Genomic DNA, 27889 nt, shown 5'->3' on the forward strand with positions numbered 1-27889 from the left:
CCTGGACAGCCAGCTTCATTCTCTGCCTGCCCCCCTCTGCACTTCAGCAACACTGACCTCCCCCTTCCCCAAACACACTCTACACTCTGTTGCCAAAACTTTTGTAAATGCTGGGTCCCTATCTTCCCACTACCCTGCCAGAATACTCCAGGCTACATAACCTAGATTAGGAGGTCAGGAATAAATAATTGCTCCTTTCTTAAGAGCTGAGGGGAAAGACGGTGCTGGCTACAAGTTGACTTGGATTAGTGGCAGTCCATGGGAGCTGTGAATGCCTGAGTAAGCTCATCTCAGAAATGAGGAGTTGTGACAGACCTGAAATATCAAGAGATCAGTTCTAACCCAGAAGGAGACAGGCTAGCCTCCAGATGCCACAGAGTCCCCGTCAGCTGCTGCTTCTCTTCAGGTCAAATCCCCCTGGCAGCACTCAGGAGCAACTGCTGATGCTCCCAGGCAAAGACAATTCAAGGAAAATCAAGTGAAAAGCGATGGAACTGGGGCACGAGAAATCACGCTGAGTGGGGGAAAGGGACGCAGACTGTAGGCTGCATCCATCGTTCACATCTTTAATCCTCTGTAAATGTAAAGCATGGCTCCAATGGCAGGATGTTACCAGAGGAGGTATATGGTTACAGAGCTCCTCAGAAACAAACCTATTTTATTGGAGGAGCTTCCTTGCATTTGTCTGGCAGATATGAATAAGAACACAGAAGGAAACCGGGACCAGAATGAATAAGTTAGAGAATAATCATATCTGAAAAAGGTAAGTGATGAAATGCCAAAGCTATCTTGCCAGGGTTTGCCTGCTTTCACCTATAATCTCAGGAAATGTTAAAAGGCTACATTTGGAGTATCTGCAGAACAGGATGAAAGTGTAGTGAACAAGAGGGGAAAAACACCCTTTAATTTCTTTCTAAAGATGTCAACACAATACTGCTTCTCCTCAATAGTTATATTGGCTTCACTGGCATCATGATCAGTTGCTAAGTAGTGTCCAACTCTTTGAGACTCCACAGACTATAGCTCACCAGGCTCCTTTGTCCAGGGAATTTTCCAGGCAATACTGGAATGAGTTGCCATTTCCTCCTCCAGAGGATTTTCCTGACACAGGGATCAAACCCACATTTCCTGCATCTCCTGTATTGGCAGGTGGATTCCTTACCACTGAGCCACCCAGGACGCCCTCACTGGTATATACAGTGCTAAAAACAAGACAAGAGGCCCCAGAAGGAGTCCCTTATGCTAAACTCCACATCACCAAACCAAGACTTCATCATGGTTTCTGCCCTCCCAGAAATGGGATCTTCAACCAGTCAGTCAGGAACCATCTGATCAGCACTAGTGAGATGCTCTGCCGGTCGACCCCTGCCGGCCCCTCAAGGAAAGTGGCTTTGCAACGGCCAACCCACGCTTTGGTAAGTGCCTGATGTTACTTCCTTGTCCCGGGCCCCTTCTGCCTCCCGAAGTCTCTCATTGTGCACAGCTCTCCTCAGGCTTCCATCCTATCTGCGAGATGGGATGCTGCCCTATTCTAATCAATTTTTGCTCAAATAAGTTATAAAATTTTTAACATGCCCCTGTTTATCTTTTAACAACAGATACTGGGGTATTGTGATATAGTAAGAAACATATATTTGGTCATTTTGGCACAGAGATCTTAAAACTAGTGGAGTTTCCTAAGTAATGGGGTGAGAGTCTTGTAATTCATAACAAGCCCCGTTCAACCATATCTGAGTTTATATTACCGAGGTGACTCCTGGAGGATGGGGGCTGGCTGCCAGAGGAACCAACCATGGGATCAGAGGGTTGGAACTTTCTGCCCCCCTCCCCAGAAGACTGAGTTAGTCACCAACGGCCGATCAGTTAATCAATCATGCCTACAAAATGGCTGTGGCTGCTAAGTCGCTTCAGTCGTGTCCGACTCTGTGTGACCCCATAGACGGCAGCCCACCAGGCTCCCCTGTCCCTGGGATTCTCCAGGCAAGAACATTGGAGTGGGTTGCCATTTCCTTCTCCAATGCATGAAAGTGAAAAGTGAAAGTGAAGATGCTCAGTCGTGTCCGACTCTTAGCGACCCCATGAACTGCAGCCTACCAGGCTGCTCCATCCATGGGATTTTCCAGGCAAGAGGACTGGAGTGGGGTGCCATTGCCTTCTCCATTACATAATGGAACCTCCATTAAAACACTCTAGATAAAGAAGTTCAGGGAGCTTTTGGGTTGGTGGACGCACCCAAGTGCCTGTCAGGAGGGTGTCACACCCCAACGTCATGGGAACAGAAGTTCTTAGACTCTGGACCTTTCCAGACCTCATCCTATATGTATGCCCCTTCATGTGGCTGTTCATTTGTATCCTTTATGATATCCTGTATAATAAATGGTATTAGAAAAATGTTCTCTGAGCTGTCCTGGAAAATTACTGAACTGAGAAGGGACCCCTGATTTACAAATCAGGCAGAATTGGTTAACCTGGGAACCCACTACTTGTGACTGCTGTCTGAAGTGCAGACAGTCTTGTGGGACTGAGCCCTTAACCTGTGGGGTCGGTGCTAACTCTGGGCACTTACTATCATTAATATGAGGATAAACACCCCCACATTTCAGGTCAGAGGTGTTATGAGCAGAAAAACAGTTTTTCACATACCCAGGTTTCCAGATACCTAGTCTTATTTTATGGTTTGATCAGACAGGTTACAAATAGACAAAAACCATTCATGAAGGTCTCTGCAGATAAAGGTTACCTCCTTTTATCTGCAATGTGTCCTGTGCTCCACAACCTTCATGGTTTTTCTTGCCCTATACTTTCAAACCAATAAAGCCAGAGTAGTTATCTACTCGTGTAGAGGACAACACATTTACAAATAGGCAATAAGATGGCTTTGCTATAAAAACCTCATAACAATTTATTTATCAGACTAAACAATAATAATTTGGTATATATCTCAATGATCCACTGCTTGTGAGAAATGACTAATTAGGTCCATTCCCTATACATTTTATAGGGAACCTCCTGCCAGGTGAGTAAACGACTTGCTAGGTACATCAGACAATTCTTGAGAAAAAAGGATTATTTTGAACCACCTGGTTCCAATCAGTTAATGCCACAGTTTTTCATAGACTCCACTGGCCCCTAAGGGTTTCTGCACTGCCCAAAGCAGTTCTCATATAAACATTCTCACGCTTTCATCAAATACATTCAGAAAATATTTACTAAGTCCCCACTGGGCCGTCTCCTCCCTTCCCATACCAGAGAGATGAAAGATTATATTACACTATACAGTTACCTCCATGGTATATCATCTCATACCAAACAAATGCAAATATATTTTTCATTTTTAAAACAAAAGTATTTGATTTTGTTTCTGTGTTACTTGTGTTTGGCATCTACATAAAAGAAGTCAAGTGACAATGAGCCCTGATGACATCTGTCCCATTTTTGCAGGGATTATGAACCATGTCACTGACACATCTCTCTGTGTGACATTCAGTGAGACAAGGTGGCGATTTCCTGTGTCCTTCCCCGGGTTTGGCATCTCTGATGGCAGATAAGCCTGAGAATCTGCTGATGCAGCAGCCTGAGAAAAACCCCACTCACCTCACGTCCACCTCACCTCCATCGTGCATGAGAAAAGAGCCATCGGGCTGCTTCAGCGAGTACAAATACTGGAGAAGCTTCTCTCTGAGAAGACGGGGAGGGGATGGTCAGCACAGTGTCAGCAGACGGGAGCCCAGCTGGGTGTCCGGTGCTGCTGGCTTTGGCTGTACCTGTTAATGACGTCATAGGCCTCCTCGGTGCCAATGATGCACAGCGCGTTGACCGCTGCATACGTGGGTGCAAGGTGTGGGTACTGGCCAGGGCCCCCTCCAAAGCCACCTTCTGGGCTCTGACACAACTCCAGGAACTGACACACGCTAGGTACATGGCCAAATGGAAAAACAAAGACAGCATTAATTCCAAAACACCGAATTCTACCAGAGTCCAGGCCATTCCAAGGCTCCGAAGGCCCAAAGAGAAGATACCCCCCTTCCCACCTAGTGAATATATATTGAATACATCTGCTGCTGCTAAGTCGCCTCAGTCGTGTCCAACTCTGTGCGACCCCATAGATGGCAGCCCACCAGGCTCCCCGGTCCCTGGGATTCTCCAGGCAAGAACACTGGAGTGGGTTGCCATTTCCTTCTCCAATGCATGAAAGTGAAAAGTGAAAGTGAAGTCGCTCAGTCGTGTCCGACTCTTAGCGACCCCATGGACCGCAGCCCACCAGGCTCTTCCATCCATGGGAGTTTCCAGGCAAGAGTACTGGAGTGGGGTGCCATTGAATACATCTGTAAAGGACCTAATTCTCTACCCCACCTTGATCAGCTCTGTATGCCCTCCTTTCTGAGCTTTATAGTTAAGCATTTGCCCAGTTGTGAAGCCAGGAGCAGAAGGCCGGGCAGAAACATATAGCCCTTCACAGAACTGGAGTAAGTCTCATGCTTCTTGACCCACTCCTTCCCATACTTTTCTCTCAATTTGCCACCCCAGAGCTATGGAACCAGTCCCTTCTCCTTGCCTTTTGGGTAGCTCCCAGGTTTTGGATTTTGCCTAAATTGTGGTGATGCTCAATTACTTTTCCCCCCACTAACTATGCTGGTCTAGAGCCCTCACATAGGCCTATCAGAAATATCTAAAGAGTTGCCTTCTCACTCTCATTGAAGCCTAAGCCCCAGTGGGCTACTGATATTTATTCATACCACTGATAAGAACACAACCAGTAACGCTGAAGAAGCTTAAGTTGAACGGTTCTATGAAGACCTACAAGACCTTTTTGAACTAACACCCAAAAAAGATGTCCTTTTCATTATAGGGGACTGCAGTGCAAAAGTAGGAAGTCAAGAAACACCTGGAGTAACAGGCAAATTTGGCCTTGGAGTACAGAATGAAGCAGGACAAAGGCTAATAGAGTTTTGCCAAGAGAACACACTGGTCATAGCAAACATCCTCTTCCAACAACATAAGAGAAGACTCTACACATGGACATCACCAGATGGCCAACACTGAAATCAGATTGATTATATTCTTTGCAGCCAAAGATGGAGAAGCTCTATACAGTCAGCAAAAACAAGACCGGGAGCTGACTGTGGCTCAGATCATGAACTCCTTATTGCCAAATTCAGACTTAAATTGAAGAAAGTAGGGAAAAACCACTAGACCATTCAGGTATGACCTAAATCAAATCCCTTATGACTATACAGTGGAAGTGAGAAATAGATTGAAGGGACTAGATCTGATAGACAGAGTGCCTGATGAACTATGGACGGAGGTTTGTGACACTGTACAGGAGACAGGGATCAAGACCATCCCCATGGAAAAGAAATGCAAAAAGGCAAAATGGTTGTCTGAGGAGGCCTTACAAATAGCTGTGAAAAGAAGAGAAGGGAAAAGCAAAGGAGAAAAGGAAAGATATTCCCATTTGAATGCAGAATTCCAAAGAACAGCAAGGGGAGATAATAAAGCCTTCCTCAGTGATCAATGCAAAGAAATACAGGAAAAGAACAGAATGGAAAAGACTAGAGAACTCTTCAAGAAAATTAGAGATACCAAGGGAACATTTCATGCAAAGATGGGTGCAATTAAGGACAGAAACAGTATGGACCTAACAGAAGCAGAAGATATTAAGAAGAGGTGGCAAGAATACACAGAAGAACTATACAAAAAAGATCTTCATGACCCAGATAACCATGATGGTGTGATCACTCAACTAGAGCCAGACATCCTGGAATGTGAAGTCAAGTGGGCCTTAGAAAGTATCACTATGAATAAAGCTAGTGGAGGTGATGGAATTCCAATTGAGCTATTTCAAATCCTAGATGATGATGCTGTGAAAGTGCTGCACTCAATATGCCAGCAAATTTGGAAAACTCAGCAGTGGCCACAGGACTGGAAAAGGTCAGTTTTCATTCTAATCCCAAAGAAAGGCAATACCAAAGAATGCTCAAACTACCACACATCTGCACTCATCTCACACACTAGCAAAGTAATGCTCAAAATTCTCCAAGCCAGGCTTCAGCAATACGTGAACCATGAACTTGCAGATGTTCAAGCTGGTTTTAGAAAAGGCAGAGGAACCAGAGATCAAATTGCCAACATCTGCTGCATCATCAAAAAAGCAAGAGAGTTCCAGAAAAACATCTATCTCTGCTTTTTTGACTATGCCAAAGCCTTTGACTGTGTGGATCACAACAAACTGTGGAAAACTCTGAAAGAGATGGGAATACCAGACCACCTGACCTGCCTCTTGAGAAACCTATATGCAGGTCAGGAAGCAACATGGAACAACAGACTGGTTCCAAATAGGAAAAGGAGTACGTCAAGGCTGTATATTGTCACCCTGCTTATTTAACTTATAAGCAGAGTACATCATGAGAAACGTTGGGCTGGAAGAAGCACAAGCTGGAATCAAGATTGCCAGGAGAAATATCAATAACCTCAGATATGCAGATTACACCACCCTTATGGCAGAAAGTGAAGAGGAACTAAAAAGCCTCTTGATGAAAGTGAAAGAGGAGAGTGAAAAAGTTGGCTTAAAGCTCAACATTCAGAAAATGAAGATCACGGCATCTGGTCCCCTCACTTCATGGCAAATAGATGGGGAAACAGTGGCAGGCTTTATTTTTTGGGCTCCAAAATCACTGCAGATGGTGATTGCAATCATGAAATTAAAAGACATTTACTCCTTGGAAGGAAAGCTATGACCAACCTAGATAGCATATTAAAAAGCAGAGACAAAGGTCCGTCTAGTCAAGGCTATAGTTTTTCCAGTGGTCATGTATAGCTGTGAGAGTTGGACTGTGAAGAAAGCTGAGCACCAAAAAATTGATGCTTTTGAACTGTGATGTTGGAGAAGACTCTTGAGAGTCCCTTGGACAGCAAGGAGACCAACCAGTCCATCCTAAAGGAGATCAGTCCTGGGTGTTCACTGGAAGGACTGATGCTGAAGCCGAAACTCCAATACTTTGGCCGCCTCATGCGAAGAGTTGACTCATTGGAAAAGACCCCGATGCTGGGAGGGATTGGGGGCAGGAGGAGAAGGGGACGACAGAGGATGAGATGGCTGGATGGCATCACTGACTCGATGGATATGAGTTTGAGTAAACTCCAGGGGTTGGTGCTGGACAGGGAGGCCTGGTGTGCTGTGATTCATGGGGTCGCAAAGAGTTGGACACGACTGAGCGACGGAACTTAACTAAACTGACAAGAAACAAGCTTCCAGTGGAGTCTGCGTCCATGGTTAGGAAAATGAGAGGTGGGCTTCTGCACACTGAGCTCACGGTGGCAGACTTCAGCACTGCCAACTCCTATCACAAGAATGCATGCCAGGGACTTCCCTGATGGTCCAGTGGCTAAGACTCTATGCTTCCAATGCAGGGGGCCCAGGTTTGAACCCCAGTCAGGGAACTAGATCCTGCACACCACAACTAAAGATCAAAGATTGTGTGTGCCACAACTAAGACTTGATGCAGCCTAATATGCAAATACTTTTCAAAAAACAAAATAAGACAAGAATGTATCCCCAGCTATGGGCTTTTGAAGAATTTTTCAGAAACTCCAGTGTCTTCACTGAGGGAAACTGCTATATTGAGGGTTGGCCTCTAAGCCCTCCCTTCCAAGCATGGTGTCAGTTTGCCCAGAAGTTATCTTCGTGCTTTAGATGAAACCAAGAGACCCCCTCTTTGTCAGAAGGTCCTCTACGTTCATTGGAAAGGAGACCCCAGGAGAGTTCTCAAGCTGTTTCCCCAACATAGCAGGATCCCAGCTTCCTATTAGGACAAGGCCTCAATTAAGAGAATGTGTGTGTGCAAGCTCAACTGCATCCCATTCTTTGTGACCCCATGGATTGTACGTAGCCCTCTAGGCTCCTCTGTCCATGGGATTTTCCAGACAAGAATACTGAGTGAGTTGCTATTTCCTCCTCCAGGGGATCTTCCAGATCTGGGGGTCGAACCTGCATCTCCTGCATTGGCAGGCGGATTCTTTACCACTGTGCCACCTGGGAAGTCCCTAATTTAAGAGAACCAGGGGCAAATCTGAGTCCTTTTAGTGCTCAGACAGCCTTCTTTTCCTGGGCTTTTCCATCTCATTCCTTCTTATCCATGATGCCAAAGAGATCACACAGTCTTCTTGATCTCAACTAAGACATGAGTTAATGACTGCTCTCCCAGGTCGTATTTGATTACTTTTGATTTCAGACCTGCTACATCACCTGGGCAGAGGCAGCCATAGAAACTGCTGCTGATTTCCTAGTAGAGTCCTGAAACTGTCACAGGTTAAAAGCAATACACACTCACTTCATGTTCCACCCACAATTTTACTGCAGGAAACACATAGATTGAAACTAAAGTTGATGATCAGAGAAGGCAGACAATTCTGTGGCATGTTTTTAATAGCCGTTAATTTTTGCAAAGAAAATGAGCTTGTCACTAACATTTCCCAAACCTTCATCAATTCTTATCCTATTTCCCAGAAACAAATGGCAAAGGAACTCCTGGTCTAACAAAAGTTGGCTGCACAAAAAGTTTTCTGTATCACAAAAACAAAATTTTTTGACTGATAGGAAATAGCACATGTTAAAAAAAGAAAAGGAAAAGGAAAAGTCATCTAGTTATCCATTCCCTTCCCCATCTCCCATTACAAAACTACACCAAATGCAATACTCCTGACCCTATAGCCTAAGTCTGGAGTAGGCTGGGATCTGAATGTACCAGAAACATCATTAAATCACCCTTCCATGCCAACTGTCCCCAGCTGACAGGCGACATCTGAGTGACTCTGAGGCTGTGTTGGGGAACTGGGCTCGGCTCTTCTGAACTCGGAGGCACTTCCGAACTACAGAACATTTTGATCCACAGGCTTTCCAACTTGTACCTTAAGGAACTGGCAGACTGACCACGAAGCTACCAGCTGTCGTGGGCACAATGCCGAGCAATTCTGAAAAGCAAAATGTGAATGACACTCTAACTCTTCAAAGGGGGAAAAAAACTTATCTTAGAGACCAGAAACGCACCAACTTAATTTAAAAAATCGCAAGCAGGAAACACTGAGCCAACACCAAGAGGGGCACACTTTGTGAAAAACAAGTATTCATAAATCACTTGTTCGGTCATATGACTAAACAATCTAGTAGATCAATTTTCTTTCAAGTCAGCAAGGCATTTCGTTCTCGCTTACGTGACAATTTCCAAGAAAGTAGGAAACTATCTTCTAGATCGGGGTTCTAAATAAACCCCAAATGCGTACATTAGAATCACTGCTGCTGCTGCTGCTAAGTCACTTCAGTCGTGTCCGACTCTGTGCGACCCCATAGACGGCAGCCCACCAGGCTCCCCCGTCCCTGGGATTCTCCAGGCAAGAACACTGGAGTGGGTTGCCATTTCCTTCTCCAATGCGTGAAAGTGAAAAGTGAAAGTGAAGTCGCTCAGTCGTGTCCTACTCTTCGTGACCCCATGGACTGCAGCCCACCAGGCACCTCGGCCCATGGGAATCACTGGAGGGCTAATAAAGAACACAGAGACCCAGACTTGCTGAAGCAGGAAAGAGCTGGGCCTCTGTATTTTTACCAAATGCCCAGGTGATGTGGATATACACAAAGTTTGAATACCACAAGTCTTTGTTGTGTAATTAGAATCACTTTGGGGATGTTTAAAAAAAAAAAATTCCAATGCCCAGGCCACACCTACTAGCAATTAAATCAGAATTGCTGAGGGTCCCAAGCTATTGCTATTGCCCAAGCGGCAATAGTTCTAGAAATTCCCCATGTGACTCCAGTGTACAGCCAGGTTTCAGGGCTTCTCTAGTTTGAGTGTATACGGACACCACCCAAGGATCTCGTTGAACTGCAGATCTATTTCAGCAGAACTAGAAGGACCGGAGATTCTGCATGTCTAGCAAGTTCCCAGGTGACGGAGATACTGCTGGTCTGGGGACCACATTTTGGGCAGCAATGTGATACATCTCCTCTATCCAACAGGTAGCCACTAGCCACATGAGGCTATTTACATTTTAATTATATTAATTAAAATGAGCTCCTCAATCACACAAGCTGCACCGCAACTGCTCAATAGCCACATGGGATTAGGGGCTGCCACAAAACATAAAACATTTCCATTGCTTTAGGAAGTTCTATTGGACAATACTGCTCTATCACCCAGCTACTAAGTACATAAAACCTATAAGAGGATCAAGTTCAAAGCAAGAGTATCAACGATTTACTCAGACTTTTAGGGGATGATCAAGGACAGATCTAAAGTGGTTGATTCTGGACATCACTGTCACCAGCGTGGATGAAGGACTTAAAAGCATGCATAGTATGTAAGCAAATACTCAAAACAAGCAGGGAAATCTCTAAGGAGAGGAAGTCCAGAATAATATAAACAAATCAGAAGTCAACAAGAACAAAACAAATGAGGGAGTTCCCTGGTGGTCCAGTGGTTGAGAATCCACCTGCCAATGCACAGGACACGGGTTTGATCCCTGGTCCAGGAGGCTCCCGCATGCCTTGCAGCAACTGAGCCTGAGACCCGCAACTATAGATGCCCACATGCCCTAGAGCCCATGCTCCTCAACAAGAGAAGCCACCACAATGAGAAGCCTGAGCACTGCAACGAAGAGTAGCCACTGCTCTCTGCAACTAGAGAAAGCCCACATGCAGCAATGAAGACCCAGTGCAGCCAAAAATAATAAATAAAGAATAAAACAAATGAAGCAGATATAAGTTGCAAGTAATGTACTCATGGATGGCAGGAGTGGGGGACAAAGTATATAAAGTGGGAAATAACTAGGAACACAGCAGAAAAAGGACCAGAGGTGAGGGTTCATGAGTTGTGAACACTAATGAAAATGCTTCTTAAAAGCATCATAAACACAGTATTGGTCAGAACTATAACTGGTTCAAGACTCCGTTTTCCAACTCAAAGGAAGTTGAGAACAGAGTTGTAAAAATGTCTCAATACAGAACTGATTCCAACGTTTACTATTACAGAATACCACAGTGAGGGAGCTACCCAGCAAAGTACCTCAAGTATACCAAGGATAGGGCTTCCCTGGTGGCTCAGATGGTAAAGAAACTACCTGCAGTGTGGGAGACCTGGGTTCAATTCCTGGGTCGGGAAGATCCCCTGGAGAAGGGAACAGCTACCCACTCCAGTATTCTGGACTAGAGAATTTCATGGACAGAGGAGCCTGGAGGCTACAGTCCCTGGGGTTGCAAAGAGTTGGACACAACTAAGCGACTTAAAAAATACAAAGGATAATTTCACAAATTTTCGTTAAAGAAACAAAAATTAAAGCTACTCTGTAGCAAGAAGAATTTAGTTTAAAGAAGAATTTAGTTTACATTTAAGAAAAACTAAAGTTGGTTACTTTAGAGCAGAGTTTCACCACTGTGGCACTATTGATACTTTGGGCTGGATGATTCTTTGTTGTAGGGACTGTCCTGTGAAGAACATTCAGCAGCATCCCTGACCTCTCCCTATTAGATGCCAGCAACACCCAGCCAAAAAAATGCCCAGAAGACAAAAGAAGACACAAGCTATCTTCACTGAAAGATAAGGAAACAGACGCATTAAATTTAAAATTAAAAGGAGAGATATTTAAGGAGCTACTCAAGGGACAAGCTACTGATAAACTTCTGAAAGGGAAATAACAAAACACTGGCACATGAAAATTTAAATTTAACCTTTGGAAAAACTTTACAAATAGAAAGGTCCTAAAACAATTTTTAAGTTAAAGATAATTCTCAGATCTTATAGAAGCTAAAAGACCTAACTTAACACTGCCAAGGTTTCCCTGTGGTTTTCATTTTACTCCATGTGTTTCATTAAGTAGCTTTCAATAACGAAGCATGGGATTCTCATTTAAAAAATGCTTCCTTCAGTGCTAAAGTCATTAACAAGGCAAATGCACTTCATGTGGCTCCAAAATATTAATTCATTTGAGGTAAACACACATGTAAATTTATGGATACAATCTCTTAAGAAGAGCACACTTAATTCCTATAAATATATTAGTATTGAATATATTATTCTTGAAATGAATGTATTATTCTTGGAAGGTCTGACACCAGCAGTAAAAGCCTGGCTTTGCTGGCTCCGGTCAGCAGTCACAGGAGCTAACAAAAGTGGTTTGTCCACTAGAGGGACCTCAGCTTGTCATATTGTTCCCAGGACAAATAGAAGCGCAAATGTGAACAAAATAGGAAAGAGAAAGAAACCCATGTGTGTGACTGTGTGTGTGTTGCACACTAGCTCAGGGAGTGGGGAGAGAAGACAGTGGAAAAACACACTCCAGAGCTAAACACACCCTCTATGTCACCTTAACATTTCTATAAAGAAGAAGGAAAAAAAAAAACCTGACCATATTTTCAAAGCATTTCTTCTCCCTGTGCAAAATAAATAAAAAGGCAATCTCCAAAATTAGCTAGTCTTTAAAAAAAAAAAAAAATCCCCATATTTTAATAGAAATCATTAAGATTTCTCAATTTCTTACTAAAAAGAGTTTATCCTCTTATAAGTCAAGCTACTAGGCTCTGTTCATAACAAATATTATTGGCACCTAGAATTAATTGCCTGCTAGGCATAGAACAAAGTTCATTTATTGGAAAGTCTAAGTAATTCTTTAAAAGTTTGTTAAATCGATGTTCAGAAGAACCACAGGTAAAGCTTTGAAGGTGGCTGTGAAACAGAAAATTTCAGTCATTAACTATCAAGTGGCTCTTGCAATTAGGACAAATCAGCTTTTAAATTTTAAAACATTCTTTTGATTACAAAGCAATAGATTCATTGTAGAAATTTTAGAAAATGCAAATAAGATTAGAAAAGAAAAAAAACATTACCTTTAACCCCATCATCTACACAAATAACTCTTATCATGTGTATATATACATCCTTCTGTTTTTTCCTATGTGTAGAACCACCTTTAATTTTAATCTATAAAAAATGAATCTTTAACTACCTTTTTCCATTTAAATCATGAGTATCTCTATTAACACACACATTTTTATATATAAGTATAGTACAGTATAGTGAAAGTTGCTCAGCCGTGTCCAACTCTTTGCGACCCCATGGACTGTACAGTCCATGGAATTCTCCGGGCCAGAATACTGGAGTGGGTAGCCTTCCCCTTCCCCAGGGGATCTTCCCCAGCCCAGGGATCGAACCCAGGTCTCCCGTACTGCAGGCGGATTCTTTACCGTCTGAGCCACCAGTGAAGCCCATATATAAATACACACAATTACGTATATATACAGATTTTTAATTGTGGTACAACTGACACATAACATTATATTAGGTTCAGGTGTACAATGTTATGATTTGATATTTGTATATACTGTGACATGATCATCATAGGCCTACCAAACACCTGCTAACTTTTTAATTTTTAAGTGGCTGCATAATGTTTCACTGTATGTACCATGACATAGAGACTTCACCTAAACTTTACACTTATGGCGTCCCCAACTGTTGATATTTAGGTTGTCGCCAACTGTTTAGTGTGAGAAGCCCTTCAACGGGGCCCTCTCTTCCTAGCTGATATTGCCACAACAGCTGCTCCAACATTTATTTCCTCAGAAAAGCTTTACCAATACAACACCACAAAGCACCGAAGAATCGATGCTTTGAAACTGTGGTGTTGGAGAAGACTCTTGAGAGTCCCCTGGACTGCAAGGAGATCAAACCAGTCAATCCTAAAAGAAATCATTCCTGAATATTCACTGGAAGGACTGATGCTGAAGCTGAAGCTCCAATACTTTGGCCACCTGATGTGAAGAGCTGACTCATTAGAAAAGACCCTGATGCTGGGAAAGACTGAAGGCAGGAGGAGAAGGTGATGACAGAGGATGAGATGGTTGGATCGCATCACTGACTCGATGGACATGAGTTTGAGCAAGCTCCAGGAGATGGTGAAGGACAGGGAAGACTGGTATGCTGCAGACCATGGGGTCACAAAGCGTTGGACAGGACTGAGCGACTGAATAACATACAACACCAAGTATACAACCTAGAAAAAACTCAAAATTGATGCTGATCCAAGTTCTTCTACTTCAGGAAGCCCTTTATCATCTTCCCACTTCAGATCACTTGGCATTCGCAGGAGGCCTCCATCCTGCTCCAAACTGCTGATCCTCTAGGGGGCGTCTGTACTTCACTCTCGCCGACTCCTCCCCAGTCTTTTGTCTTCTTTCACATCCGATTTTCCCATTCCATCAATCCTGACTGTGTATGTGAGGGGTGGGGGGAACTATCCCAAACAATCCACAACCCCCAACTGGTATTTCAAAAACACACAGGCCTTTATTTTGACAATTAAATTCCTGTTACTGCAGAAACTGTGTCCAACTCTACATCCAGAGCTAGAAGCAATTAGGCTTGCAGCAGCCCTGTGATGTGAAAGACAATGCATATTTCTCCTCTCCCTCTGAAAGCACTGTACACATCACAAGGGTTAATGGCCTAATTCTTTATTATCTTTCCTATCCACATTCATCACAAGACACCCTGCCCAGGAAGGCAAGAATGAGAGGTTATTGTTAAGACGGAATGAATGAGACAATGTGTGGTTCTGTTCTTCTGACCTGACAGCGTGACCCAGGCAGAGGGACTGTGGCCAGGGAGGAGCACGGCTGGCCTCCATTGCATCCCGGGACAGCTGCCCCTGTGCGCTGCCGGTATACAACCCTTTATATGTATATGAAGTGTGAAAGGATGAGGAGCCACAGTAAGGACACCCTCTGCAGAAGCGCTTTGGGAAGAATCTTATTCAATAGTTGCTTAAATCTCTAATCATTAATGAGAAGTTTAGGAAAACGATGTCCTGACATCTGTACACCAAGCCGATAACACATCCACTGCCATCAAGAGCCATAACATCCCCCAGGCATTGGTGAGGAGGAACTTCTGGGCAGGTATTTACGGAAAGCAAAGGCATTTTTGTCCACTGGGTTGCCACACGCTTCCCCACAGAAGCTATTCAAATGTATACTGTACTTTCTGGAAAAAACAGGTTTCTCCGGCGTTGATGAAGACTTTTCTCAAAGACCAGAGCAAGAGCCCAGAGAAAAGGCCACAGAAGAAACAGAATCTTTCTCTTGGAAGTTCAAAGTCTTATTCTACCCACGAGCACACCACGGGCTTCTGAAGTGGAGGAGTTTCAGGAAGTTACTGGAGGTCAAGAGAAGGGCAACGATTTTCTTTGCAGCACTCTTGTGTTTTTCATTCGAAATAAATAAAACAGAAACTGAACAAAAAGAACCCCCGAACTCAAAACCCACTTTCAGGGGACACCCGGGGTGCCCCAAAGCCAGACTCACTCTGTGGCCACCATCTGGGGGATGGGCTCATCCAGGAGTTCCAGGCTATGCAGGATCCAGTAGCAGAGCCATGGGCGGCTGGCATCCAGACACTGTGAAAGGAGCAGGGCAGAAAACACACCCCTTATTCAGAATCGTTCCAAGACCCTGCTGACAAGGCGACATCTGTCTCCCTCCCAGCCGCCTGGCAAGGAGGAGAAGGGCCACCTCAGAGAGATGAAGGACACTCTTCCTGGAGGCCTTAGCCCGGAGCTGCAGTGACCATATGTGAGCAAAGGACAACGGACAAAGGGGTTTAACCTCAACCCAATGGGTCCTTCCCTGGCAGGCACTGAAAGAAGCCAAGCAGAGGACTTCTCACACGGCAGAAACTCAAGTGCTACTGTTTTCTCGGTGTAGATCCAAGGAGAGCCACAATTACAGGGAAGGATTTCCTGCGTTAACTCGTTTATTGATTTAACAAATATTTAACAAGTATCTCCTCATGCCCAGCACTAGCGGCACAAGAGTGAATAAAATTCAGTTCCTTCTCTTGAGGTGCTTGGGTTAGAATGTGTGCGGTTATCTGTAGAGGAGGAGGGCATTAGACAGACACAGAAGTACAAGTGTCTTTCTGGAATAAGGCGGAACAAAACCAGTACATACACAGAGCTAGATAAATGCTACAATGGACACATGGAAGAAACTGGCTAATTCTGCCTGAGCAGTTGGAAAATGTTTCCAAAGGTGACCTGTGAACAGGTCTTGATCCTAATTCAAGCCATAAATATTCAAGCGCTCAAGCCTAGGCGGGCTGGTAGCATTATTGCCCCAGTTTTATGAATCTGAAGTGTATAAATGGTGTATAAATGAGATCCAGAGAGATGAACTTTTTCCAGATGACAAAGACAGTAAATGTAAGAGACAAGAATCCAGGTTTCTAGACTCTCGATCCAGTGCTCTTTTCATTGGCCTAAGCTGCCCTCTTCATAAACGCACACATAAATATGCTTGCTCACCACCTAGGGGCAGCTGGTGTGCGGACAGAAGATGTTGCTGTGGGTTTCAATGCTAGCTCCTTCTCTCATTAGCTATGTGGTGGTGGTGGTTTAGTCACTAGGTCATGTCCAACTCTTTGTGACGCCCATGGACTGTAGCCTGCCAGGCTCCTCTATCCATGGGATTCCCAGGCAAGAACACTGGAGTGGGTTGCCATTTCCTTCTCCAAGGCATATTCCTGACCCAGGCAACGAACCCACGTCTCCTGCTTGGCAGGTGGATTCTTTACCATTGAGTCCCTTGGGAAGCCCCTCACTAGCTATATGCCTTTGAGAAAATTAATTAATTAATCTTGCTAAGCCTAGTTCCTAATCTAGAAAAAGATACTTACCTACCTCCTGGACTAGCTGTGAGGATTAAATGAGACAATGAATGAGAACTTGTAGCACACTATTCGGTGAACTGTTAGCTGTCATGGTATTAACTGTATCAGGACTGACTTGACCCTAACCATCGAGGATTGATTACTGAAAGTCCACAGGCCAGATGTAGCCCAGGGATGTGTTCTATTTGTTCCCTGTAGTGTTTTGTTTAATTAGAATTAGTTGTAATAGCTACAAGTTGAGAGATCCATAGAGAAATCTGAATTTCTGGCTTCATTTGAAAGAACAAGAAGAGATCTGGCAATCCTGGGTCTGCAATGCTGTTTGACAGCAACTGGCAGGAACACAGTAAAAACATGGCCCTCTGGTTTGCCTCAGTTCTGCTCCCCCCACCATCACCCACCACCACAACCAAGCCCACATCCCTGGCTTATGCCACCTGCTTGAGTCTATAGGCCCAAATCCCTGCCATAAATAATCAAATGTGGCCCAAATAAAAAGCAAGTTAAAAGCAGAGTTGCTCTGTGGAAAGTGGGGCAGGAAGACTGCAGCCTCTGGTTCACATTTACCCTCTGCCTGTCACTCAGCCCGTAGTCCCAGCACCCTCGCCCTCCACCTCGGCTGCCCTCCCCCGAGCCCCTTCGTGGACCCCGAGGGCTCTAAGGAATATTGACTTAAAATCCACTTCATGTCTGGGCATTTTTACCATGTTAAATTGTAGAGTACTCTCTGGGACTTATATACTGGTGCTTTGGCCAGTAGAGAAATTAGATCTGCTTACAGGGCAATGGGGTGAGGATTAACAGGTGAGGATATCTAGACTGTCTTTGAGCTAATGGTCAAAGAGCATCTAGAAGAATGCACACAAATGCCCCTCAGCCACGATGTGAGTGGAAGGAAGTCCCCCCGCCCTGAGCTGGGGGCTCCAGTGGCTCTGAGCAGGGGGAGACTAGAGGAGCTCCAGTTCTGTCCTTTCAAAAGTAGGCATCCCAACTATGTGGGGCCAGGCGGCTGTGCATCCAGATTGTACCAGAGCCACGGGGACAGTGAGTGAATCTGCAACAGGTCAAGCTCATACATGCCTTTTACATCCCAAGAGAAAAAAAGAAAAGAAAGATTAAGGCAGATAATCTGGAAGAGAGAGCTCCTGGGCAAGGCGTTTACCTCATAGGCATCTGTCAGCTGTCGGAGGCCTCTTTTCAGATAATGGAAGTGCTTCTCTCTCTGCAAAATAAGCCTGGGAAGACAAAGAGCTTTAGTAAAACCACTCTCACAGCCCCTGCTTCCCCCAGTACAGAACACACTTGTGCACATGGGCACACCCGCACACTCACACACGCACTCTCACCTTCTGGTCACCCCCCACAGTCAATGAGCAGAAAACAGCAACACGTTCAGCTCCCCGGGGCACCTACACCGGAGAAAAGAGGCCAGCCTCTGAATGCCCCTCAAGTGTCTGGAAATCATGCTGACAAATGTTTGAGGGGATCCTCTCCCTTGGGGCTGGTAGCTTTGGGCGAGAAACACCACTGTAAGCACACTTAGCCAGGCAGAAGAAACCACCCAGGAGGCTCCTCTGGGGTCCAGCTGAGAATAGATACGTTGCGGCGCCCCATCCTGGGCCTCGCCACGTCCCTGCCTTGGTTCACCTCTACCATTCCAGTCATTTCTCCTGGGCTCACTTCTCTGAAGTCTGAGGTTTGTACTCTGCCTGCCCCTCACTCATCCGTCCGTTACTGTGCTAAGTCACTTCAGTTGTGTCCGACTCTGTGACCCCACGGACCATAGTCCACCAGGCTCCTCTGTCCATGGGATTCTCCAAGCATGCATACTGGAGTGGCTTGCCGTGCCCTCCTCCAGGGGATCTTCCCGACCCAGGGATCAAACTCGAGTCTCTCATGTCTCCTGCACTGGCGGGCAGGTTCTTTACCACTAGCACACCTGGGAAGCCCTCGTCTACTATCCCCTCCCCCACATCCCGCCTCCACCTGCTGCCCCACAGTCCCAGCTGGAGGATCATGTCTGCATGCTGCAGCCAGCCGCTCTCCTTGGCCCTGATGTCAGCAGCACTGGCTCTAAGACGGACTGTGTCCGCCGTGACCACCTGCACAGGCAGGCAAAGGGCGGGGTGGGGGGGTTGCTTTTTGCTGGGTCTTACAGAAGGGGTCTGTCTGTGTGGTCACAGAAGGAAAGAAAAAAGCAAAGAATTTGAGACATTCACTGTGCTTGCTGATTCCAGAAAAGAAACGAAAGAAGAAGCATTCTCTTCCCTAGGTATTCAATTCAACAATTGTTTATTGAACTCCCACGGTACTGAGCACAGAATAAGTAGTCTTTACTTCAAAAAGGCTTCCAGTTCAGTACTGGAAATGAGATAAGGACATAAGTTACAAGATGATGAAAAAAATGGGTAGGTTTCATAAAGAAAAAACATTTAAAATGTTACTGAAGCTCTAAAGTGGTTGGGGTAGGCATCTCATTCGAAAGAAATGATCAGGGGAGGCTGCATGAACAGGTGGAACTTGAGGTGGGGGCCCTGGAAGAAGGAGAATGTTTTACAGGTAGAGGAGAAGAGGAGGTGAGGCGATGGTGGGAAGACATCAGTTCAGCCAGAAGGAAGAGAAACAAAACGAACCAAACCAGGGCCATCCAAGAGAACTTTTAGTGATGATGAAAGAGTCTTTGGCTGTACTGTCAAATAGCAACAAGTCACATGTAGGTACTGAGCACTTGCAACGTGGCTACTGTAACTGGGCAACTAAATTTTAAACTTTATTAATAATTTTAGTTAATTTACGTTTAAATGGCTACAAGCAGCTAACAGCTTTACTACATCCTACAGATAAGTATAAAGCATGTGGGGGAGTGACAAGTTGGGGACTTGGCCTGGCTGTTAGGAATGAAAGGGGAATGGTCAAGAAGGGATCTGGGATGCCAGCTGAGAAATTTAACTCAATTTAACACTCAAAAGGAACCTGCAGTAACATGGGGAGACTTGGAGGACATTATGCTCAGTGGAATAAGTCAGACAAAAAGAAGAATACTGCACAATCTCACTTGTATGTGACACTCTAGGACTTCCACCAAAAAAAAAAAAGCTGTGAGCTCATGGATACAGAAGACAGACTGGTAGCTGCCTAAGGTGGGAGATGGAAGGGGAGGGCAGTGAAATGGGTGACGGGGGTCAAAAGGTACAAAGTTCCAGTTATAAAATGAGTAAGTCATGACAATGTAACGTGCGGCATCATGACCTTAGTTATAACACTGCATTGCGTTATGTGGCAGCCTGAATAGGAGGGGAGTCTGGGGGAGAATGGATACATGTTGATGGAGAGCTGAGTTGCTCTGATGTGCACCTGAAACTATCACTACTTGTTAATCAGCTATACTCCAATATAACGTGAAGTTTTTTTTAATTTAAATAATAATACTGTATTGCATATGAAAGTAGCTACCAGAGGACGTTGAAACTTCTCATCATAAGAAAAATAATTTGTGAGTATATATAGTGCTGAGTGGGCTTCCCTGGTGGCTCAGATGATTAAGAATCTGCCTGCAATGCAGGAGACCTGGGTTCAATCCCTGGGTCAGGAAGATCAAGAAGGAAATGGCTACCCACTCCAGTATTCTTGCCTGGAGAATTTCATGGACAGAGGAATCTGGTGGGCTACAGTCCATGGAGTCGCAAAGAGTTGGACACAACTGAGTGACTTTCACTTTCACATGTTGCTGAGTGTTAATTGGACTTATTGTGGTGACCATACTGCAGCATATACAAATACTGAATCATTACGTTGCACACCTGAAATGAATATAATGTTGTCAGTTATACCTCATTAAAAAAAACTGGCATAAGAAAACTGAGGATTTTCAGCTGAGAAAAAATAACTAGAATCATGGCTTTAGAAAAATTATCTGACCCCACTAGGGATTTGGTATGTGTTTACAAACTGGACTGATGAAAGCACTAAGTGGGAAAATAGATGAAGCAGGAAGACAGGGTAAGACCCTATTTAGAGTCAACCAGGGGGTGGTGGGGTGGGAGCTAGGTTCAAGAGGGAGGGGACATGTGTATGCCTATGTCTGATTCACACTGTTCTACAGCAGAAACCAACACAACGTTGTAGAGCAATTAGCCTCCAATTAAATTTTAAAACAAACAAACAAAAAAGAATCAACCAGGTGGGAAGAACTTAGTTCTTCCACCATGTCCAGGAGAGGCTGACTGTTCAAAGCACTCGGACGTTATTCAAGTGAGGATGTCAGTTAAACCACTGGAAACACGTGTGGGACTCTGCAGAGGGATCCAGGGGACACAGATGAACTGGGAGTTACTTATCTGCACAGAGATGACAGCTGAAGCTGCAGAGGCAGAAGACGGGGCAGAGAGAAACGTTTAAAGGCAGAGCCGAGGGAAGACGACATCTTTAAGGGCTTGGAGGACAGGGAGCCGGAGGAGAGAAGTAAAGGGCAGCACACGCAGGGGAGGGACCGAGGCAGGGTCGTGTCACAGGCAGAGCGGGCGGAGAGCGTTTCATGCAGGTGTGGACATGTCCATGGTGGACATGTCGCACCCGCCACGGTGAGACTGAGGAGAGGACACCCTACAGAGCGGCTGGTAAACATCAAGAGAGTTCGGGGGGTGGGGAGGGCAGATTCCAGATCATACAGAAGAAACTCGATTTCTTTTTTCAAGGAGGTCCCGGGTGAGAGGTGGGGTTTAAAGCACTGGCAGTGTAATCAGGTGAGGATGTCAGGAGGAGAGGTAAGGTAAGCCTGACAATAATGAATGAGGATCCATTCTCCGAAACAACAGGAGAGTGTAAAGCCAGACACAGGAGGCTGAAGTAGGGAATAGGGATGCCAATGAAACATGTGGGATGCCTCAGTTTTCTCATGGATGAAAATGCAAGACCATGGGAGAGTGTGGGATGGTCATCGTGGGGAATGTGTTAGGAAATCTACCCAAGACAAATAGGGAATAATAAACAGGAGTGGAGGCCCAGCTGAAGCTGAGGAATATGAACTTCTGATGAAGCCACGCAGAAGGCACTGATGAATAATTTTTCTTGGCAGTTCTGCTAGGACCCTTTAGCAGAAGCAGCAACAGTGCCCTGGTGAGGGCTGGCGATCCGGGAAGAGTGGAAAGGCAGAGGTGGGAGGGAATGGAATGAGGCCGGCACACTGCTGACAGAGCTCATCACGCAGGTATGGCCAGGATGGGTGTGGTGGACAAGAAAAACCAGGAGAGTGCAACAGACCATTAACAGAGCAGGTGGGGACTCACTAGAGAACTGACAGGAGAATCAGAAGCCCAAGCCAGGTGAAAGCAAGCCCAGAATTTGCTCCCAGCCGGACCACGTCCTAGGTCAGCCTCACTCACTCTGTTCCCAGAGCCAGGCAGGGCCTGACCCCCTAGAAACTGTTTCCAGATGGGTGAAGGAATAAATGACTTTCAATGAACATGGCAGACTGAAGGAGAGCAAACACACTCCCTTCCCCTAAACCTGGACCATCCCTGAGCAGCTGTTTGTGATAGATGAGAGAACAGGGATTCGGTCCACTGTTGGCCTCTGGGAGGGTTTTGAACCCACTAAAGTCAGTGGCTTCTCCGGTCATAAAGTACACTTCTGGCACATAAGTAATAAGTCATTCAAGGGAGGGTGGGAGGGAAGATGAACTTAACTTGTAAGCACCCTGGATAGAACAACAGTGTGAAGGACCACATCTAACTGCGCAGGATTTGGGAAATGCTAAAGCAGCATCACACACAGAAAAGGCAGAAAACATGGAAGCTGAGCAGATGCCCATGTGAGAACTGCTTTGAGAGCTTAACCCAGAGTAGTCTAGCTTCAGAAACACTGCCAACACTTAAGCTTCAGTGCTCTGTTAGCATTACCAATTATTTCCCCCTTCCAAGGAGCAGCAAGCTATATCCCCGCCACCCCACCCCCCGCAAAAAAAATTGGGGTTTCTTTTCTAGTTTTTCTTTTTTTTTTTTTTTGCCATGACACATGGCTTGAGGGATCTCAGTTCTCAGAGCAGGGATTGAACCTGGGTTACTGGATTATAGCAGTGGAAGCCCAGAATCCTAACCACTAGGTCATCATGGAACTTCCTGACAAATGAAAAATTTTATGTGACTATGTGAGTGTGTGTGTGTGGTTCATGAATTTCAGGTTTGTTACTAGAGCTAATATATAATACATGGAAGAAAGTAAATCCATAAGCATATGAAACAGTGAGAATGACTAACCAGAGGGAAGGAAAAATTAACTTTTATGGGAAAGCAGGATGCTGATAGACAAAACTGTTCAAAGCATGGTCCAAAGGCTTCTTGGGATGGACCACCTCACTCCAGAGAAGATGCATGTTTCACAGTCTGAGAGCAAGAAAAATCATTTCTGCGATGAGGAATAAATGGTAGGATGTAACAACATTCAGCTTCAGCCTTGAATTTCAGCCAAATCTTCTACTTGGCAGTGGCTCTGAAAGGCTGAATAGACGGATGCCTCCTCAGCATCATTCCTGACATCCCTGGACCAGGGCATGGTCAGGTCAGTGGTCTCGGGAGTGTGCGTGTGTTTCTATCACATCCAATCAACATCATGACCTCAGAGACACAAATGAGCTGTGTCACCTAGATTAATCACTAATATCTGAATGCTCACTTTAGCTAACAAGGAAGGTTTGTTCCTGCAATATAATACCAGAATTTTAAAATTTGACTGATGAAATGTTAAATATATTGTAACTGTGATAGTAATTTAAAATGCTGATTAAATTTTCATATTTCTTCTTATGTCCCAGAAGTTCATTCTACAGTGAAAATTTTCGGCTCCAGCCTTATATTGATAAGCTGATTTACATTCTCAGTTACTCACCCACAATGTGTAATGTCTCTAATATTAATTAGCATGCTGTGACATAAGATGCTAATTAGCATCCTTTAAAACACTCATTTTCATAGGCAACAATGATAAAATGGGAAATGTCACATTCCTGAAATAAACCCAGAGCTCTGATGTATTCTATATCCACAAAGGAGGAACATTTTTTGTTTTCTACCCACATCTGACCTAAAGACCTAAGAATCAGGGATTTCCCTCATTTACTGTCCTCCACTATCACTCCCCAAACACAGCTTCTTCTCAGATTATAAATTCCCATTCTCCCTCCCATCTCAGTGAGGATAAAAGGAAAGCGCAAGGCCTCTACTCTGATGGTGGGTGACAAGGGAATGTCAAATGATCAAAGGTCCTTTGGGGAACACAGAGGACATATGTCCACAGTGGACAGAGACTCAGAGAACAAGTGCAACTCTAACCACAAAACCCCCCTGGAGCCACCGTGCCCCACACCATTACCAAGTCCCACCACCTCCGGGAGAACAGCCTGTCCTGGCCAGAGGGCTCCTTCTCCCTGAGCTGTTTACATAAATGGTGTCATTTGCTAAGCTCCAGCTGCCACTCATGACAAGAGCAACAATTCATTTTCTGAGGTCGGGGCTTTGGGTTAATGCAGAGATCTAGGTTAGCAGTTTGGAAAAAGACTTCTCTGGTTAGCTGATGCTTTCCTTCTCTGGGGAAGGAAGATGAAGAGAATTTTTCCACCTAGCTTTCCCTTTTTCTGATTCTTTTCTGTCTTGGCGAATCAGAGTTTTCTAGAGAAACTTCTTTTTTAGGGAAATAGGGACAAAAAACACAGACACAAAGTTAAGTGAGGCTAGAAATATTTGTAATGCTCCAGTAAGTAAAAGCACCAGAGACTGACTTGCCAGGAGTCAATGTGTGAGGAGGTGGCAGGAATTGGGAGACGTCAACAAGGTCAGGTCAGATTTTACACCAGTAAGCTTCCCAACCAGAGAGAACCAGCCAGCAGCCCAACTACTCTATGTTCAGAGACTATCTAGGGAAAGTAGTGTAATATCAAAATAAAACGATGAGCAAACACAATTTGAACTACTGATGAGGGAAGATGGCACAGCGTGATTTCAGAGAAGCAATCTGTGATTAGAAGAGAAATGCCCTTACGAAATTCTAGTGTGATACATGACGAAACTGGGCGGGGAGAGAAAATGAAGGTTCAAATTAATAAGTTTCTGTTTATAATCCCCCTTTTGGAATCTCTGCCTCAAAAGAGCTTAGAAGGCTTCAACTTGCTAAGCACCAAGGATAAAAAGGCATTGTATTTCTCACTTAAATTGTGGCCCTGAGAATGTGCTGCACAGTCACCAACAAGGGCCGGGCTGGGAGAGGCTCAAACGTCCCACATTTTCCCAGTCATGTCATAACATACACCAAAGGAATCCATCCTTTGCCATCCCCCTGACTCTATATCTGTTTCAAAGTGTCATATGAAAAAGAAAAACCTGAGAGTTCTGAACACCAGTGCAGAGGCTCAGAACCAAGCTGCAGGATCACAAGCTTTTCTCTCTCTCCATCCATCATCAGAGCTCAGAGTTCAGGCCCTGAGGGGGATCCCCAAGTAACACCTGATGGCTCAGCTCAAGTGCACAGCTCCTCCAGTCGGTATTCTAATAGCGGCAGGAGCTGGGGTCAGGAGCATCTCCAGGGAGCCGCAAGGTGAGGAAACACCAGCCTCACAGCTGCAACACCCCGAGGTTGGCCAAGCTCAAGGAGGAAAGAAAAAAGGCTCCCACGGGAGATGGTATTTCCCGGATCCACTCAGACTGCTAACCACAGCTTACCTTGGTACAAGGTGGTTGAACTTGTAAGAACTGAAGACCTCTTGGATCTTTTCTTCTACTTTTGCCTGGTAAGGATGTAGCAGATGGGAGAGAGAAAACAAAAACAGGTAAGACTTTTATCAGCTTTTTGTTCCTCTTGCCACAAACGCCTACTGGCTAGAGTTCCTTGGTGTGGCTTGGTGCCTAACAGCAGGATATGACTGCGTGTAGGAGCTCTGTGGGATGACAGGTTTGGGACAAAGACAGAAAGAATGATCTGTACCACATTAACATCACAACCCACTTCTCCAGTAAATTAACCCACAATATCCAAACTAATGGCAGTTCTGGGGTTTGGCATCCCGACACCAGTTACTCGGAGTTAAGGACAGATCCCTTTTGCTTGAAAGATCTGTTCTTGTCTGCTCTATGAAGTTGTTTAGGTGTTTGTTAACTGGTCGTTCTCAAATACTCAATTTCTGCCAAGGGTCCTACTTCTTACTGTCAGATTTAATAATTTAGATACAGATTGAACAGTACTAAAATTCCTGAAGGGATTTACAAGAATATCAATCATGGAAACACCAAAGAAACAGCACATCTGGTCATTAGACCTGTGTCACACGCCAAATCCACAGTCCCATAAAACGTAGAATCTCAGACAGTCAAGTCACAAAGGAAATGAGATGACCACTGTCCTCTGAAGACCACACCATGATGTGGTCACCAGCTCAGCTTCTATAAGGAAAGAGCACAGCAGTGCAGGAGCGGACTGGCCAGCAGGACACAGGGTTTCACCTTCACAGCCATCCTTGCTTTGTGATTGGCTGTGTTTGTGCACTCAGCCAGTCCTTGCTGGGATTACAAGATATGTAATAATATCCTCTCATTGTTGTTGTTCAGTTACTAAGTCATGTCCAACTCTTTGCGACCCCATGGACTGCAGCACGCCAGGTTTCCCTGTCCTTCACTACCGCCCGCAATTTGCTCAAATTCATGTCCATTGAGTCAGTGATGCTATCTAACCATCTTGGGACATATAAAAAATGCATTTATTTCATATTTCTGAAACACCCACTGAGAGCTTCCAACTCCTTTGACAAGTGTGCAAGAATCAAGATGAGGGGAGCAGTGATGTGTATCAGCTAAAATGGCAGCCAATCTAAAATTCGTTTATATTTGGTTTCAGGATATGCTTTGGTATTTGCCTTTGAACATGAGTTTGAGGGATTGTCTGGCTAAGAATTTACAATACTTCAAAAAACAGACTGAAGTCACTGTGAGATTGTCTCATGAGGAATAAGAAAGTTGTCCCAGACTCCTCAGGATTCTTTCTCCCTGCCAGACACTGATATGGGATTAATGCAAAGCACCAGGCTCGGCGGAACACAGACTGCATTGTCAGTCATGCCTTCCTTGGTATATGCTGAACAAGATTAAAAAAAAGGAAAGAAAGAAACATATGTCAGTAAGATCATTAAATAAAAAGATTTGTGTACCATATACTGGGGGGTTGTTGTTTTGTTTTTCTATAATATACTGCTACAGTTCAAGTGAATTGATGAATTCTGAATAAAATAAAAAGCAAGTAGGAGGAAAACTCACTTCCTGTGCCTAAACACAAGTCAATTCACATCCATATGACTTAATAATATTCCGAGGCTAATAGATGAGCATTCTAACTGACACTTAAGACCCCCAGGAGGCAAAGCTTCCAGCCAAGAACTTCTTAGGGAAGTCCCACCATCAGTCACCATTTGGGCAACATAAGCAGCCAGGAACCAGGTGACGAAAACCGAGGTTTATTTCTAAAGTAAGAGACCTGACAGAAACACAGATACGTCATACCTGCGAAGAAAATGCTTAAACCATTCCCAACATAGTCTCATTTCTCTTCTGGTTTCCTAATCACCCCTCTTCAGAATGAACAAGTGATAGTCCAATGAAGTTAGTAACTGACTTGTGTCTGAAAATATCCATTATAAATTCTAATAAATACCAGAATATTTCAGAATAGCTGTTCATGATAATGAACAAATAATTCACTTTATTCACTCTTAAGAATGGGTACATTTTTCCAACAGCTTTATCAAGATATAATACACAGACCACTTAATTCACCCATTTAAAGTGTATTATTCAGAGGTTTTTAGTATATTCACAGAGCTGTGTATCATCACCATAATCAATTTTAGAACACTTTCACTACGCCAAAAAGAAACTCGGTACCCCTAAGCAATCAACCCCAATCCTCCCAGCCCCTGTCAATCACTAATCTACTTTCTTTCACTATCCATTTGGCTATTCTGAATATTTTATATAAATGCAATCAGTTGATGGGCATTTAGGTTGCTTCTACTTTTTGGCTATTATGAATAACGCTGCTATGAATATTCTTGTCCGAGTTTTTGGATGGATATATGTTTTCATATGTATATACCTAGTGAAACTTCCCAGGTGGCGCTAGCTGTAAAGAACCTCCCTGCCAATACA

The 27889-nt window shown here is 44.5% G+C and overlaps 1 protein-coding gene across 1 annotated transcript in view; it reads right to left on the reverse strand.

The window, feature by feature from the left end:
* Window positions 1-27889, reverse strand: part of FNTB (farnesyltransferase, CAAX box, beta) — an 83720-nt gene that overhangs the window by 23400 nt on the left and 32431 nt on the right. The window contains exons 2-6 of the mRNA XM_061156869.1: window positions 25418-25482; window positions 17872-17944; window positions 15347-15438; window positions 3765-3911; window positions 3595-3678 (exon numbers count right to left, since the gene is read on the reverse strand). Coding sequence (XP_061012852.1) covers window positions 3595-3678; window positions 3765-3911; window positions 15347-15438; window positions 17872-17944; window positions 25418-25482 — 461 coding nt within the window. The remainder of the gene's footprint in view (window positions 1-3594; window positions 3679-3764; window positions 3912-15346; window positions 15439-17871; window positions 17945-25417; window positions 25483-27889) is intronic.

This window comes from Dama dama, chromosome 12 (assembly GCF_033118175.1).
Source record: "Dama dama isolate Ldn47 chromosome 12, ASM3311817v1, whole genome shotgun sequence".
Classification (NCBI taxonomy): Eukaryota; Metazoa; Chordata; class Mammalia; order Artiodactyla; family Cervidae; genus Dama; species Dama dama.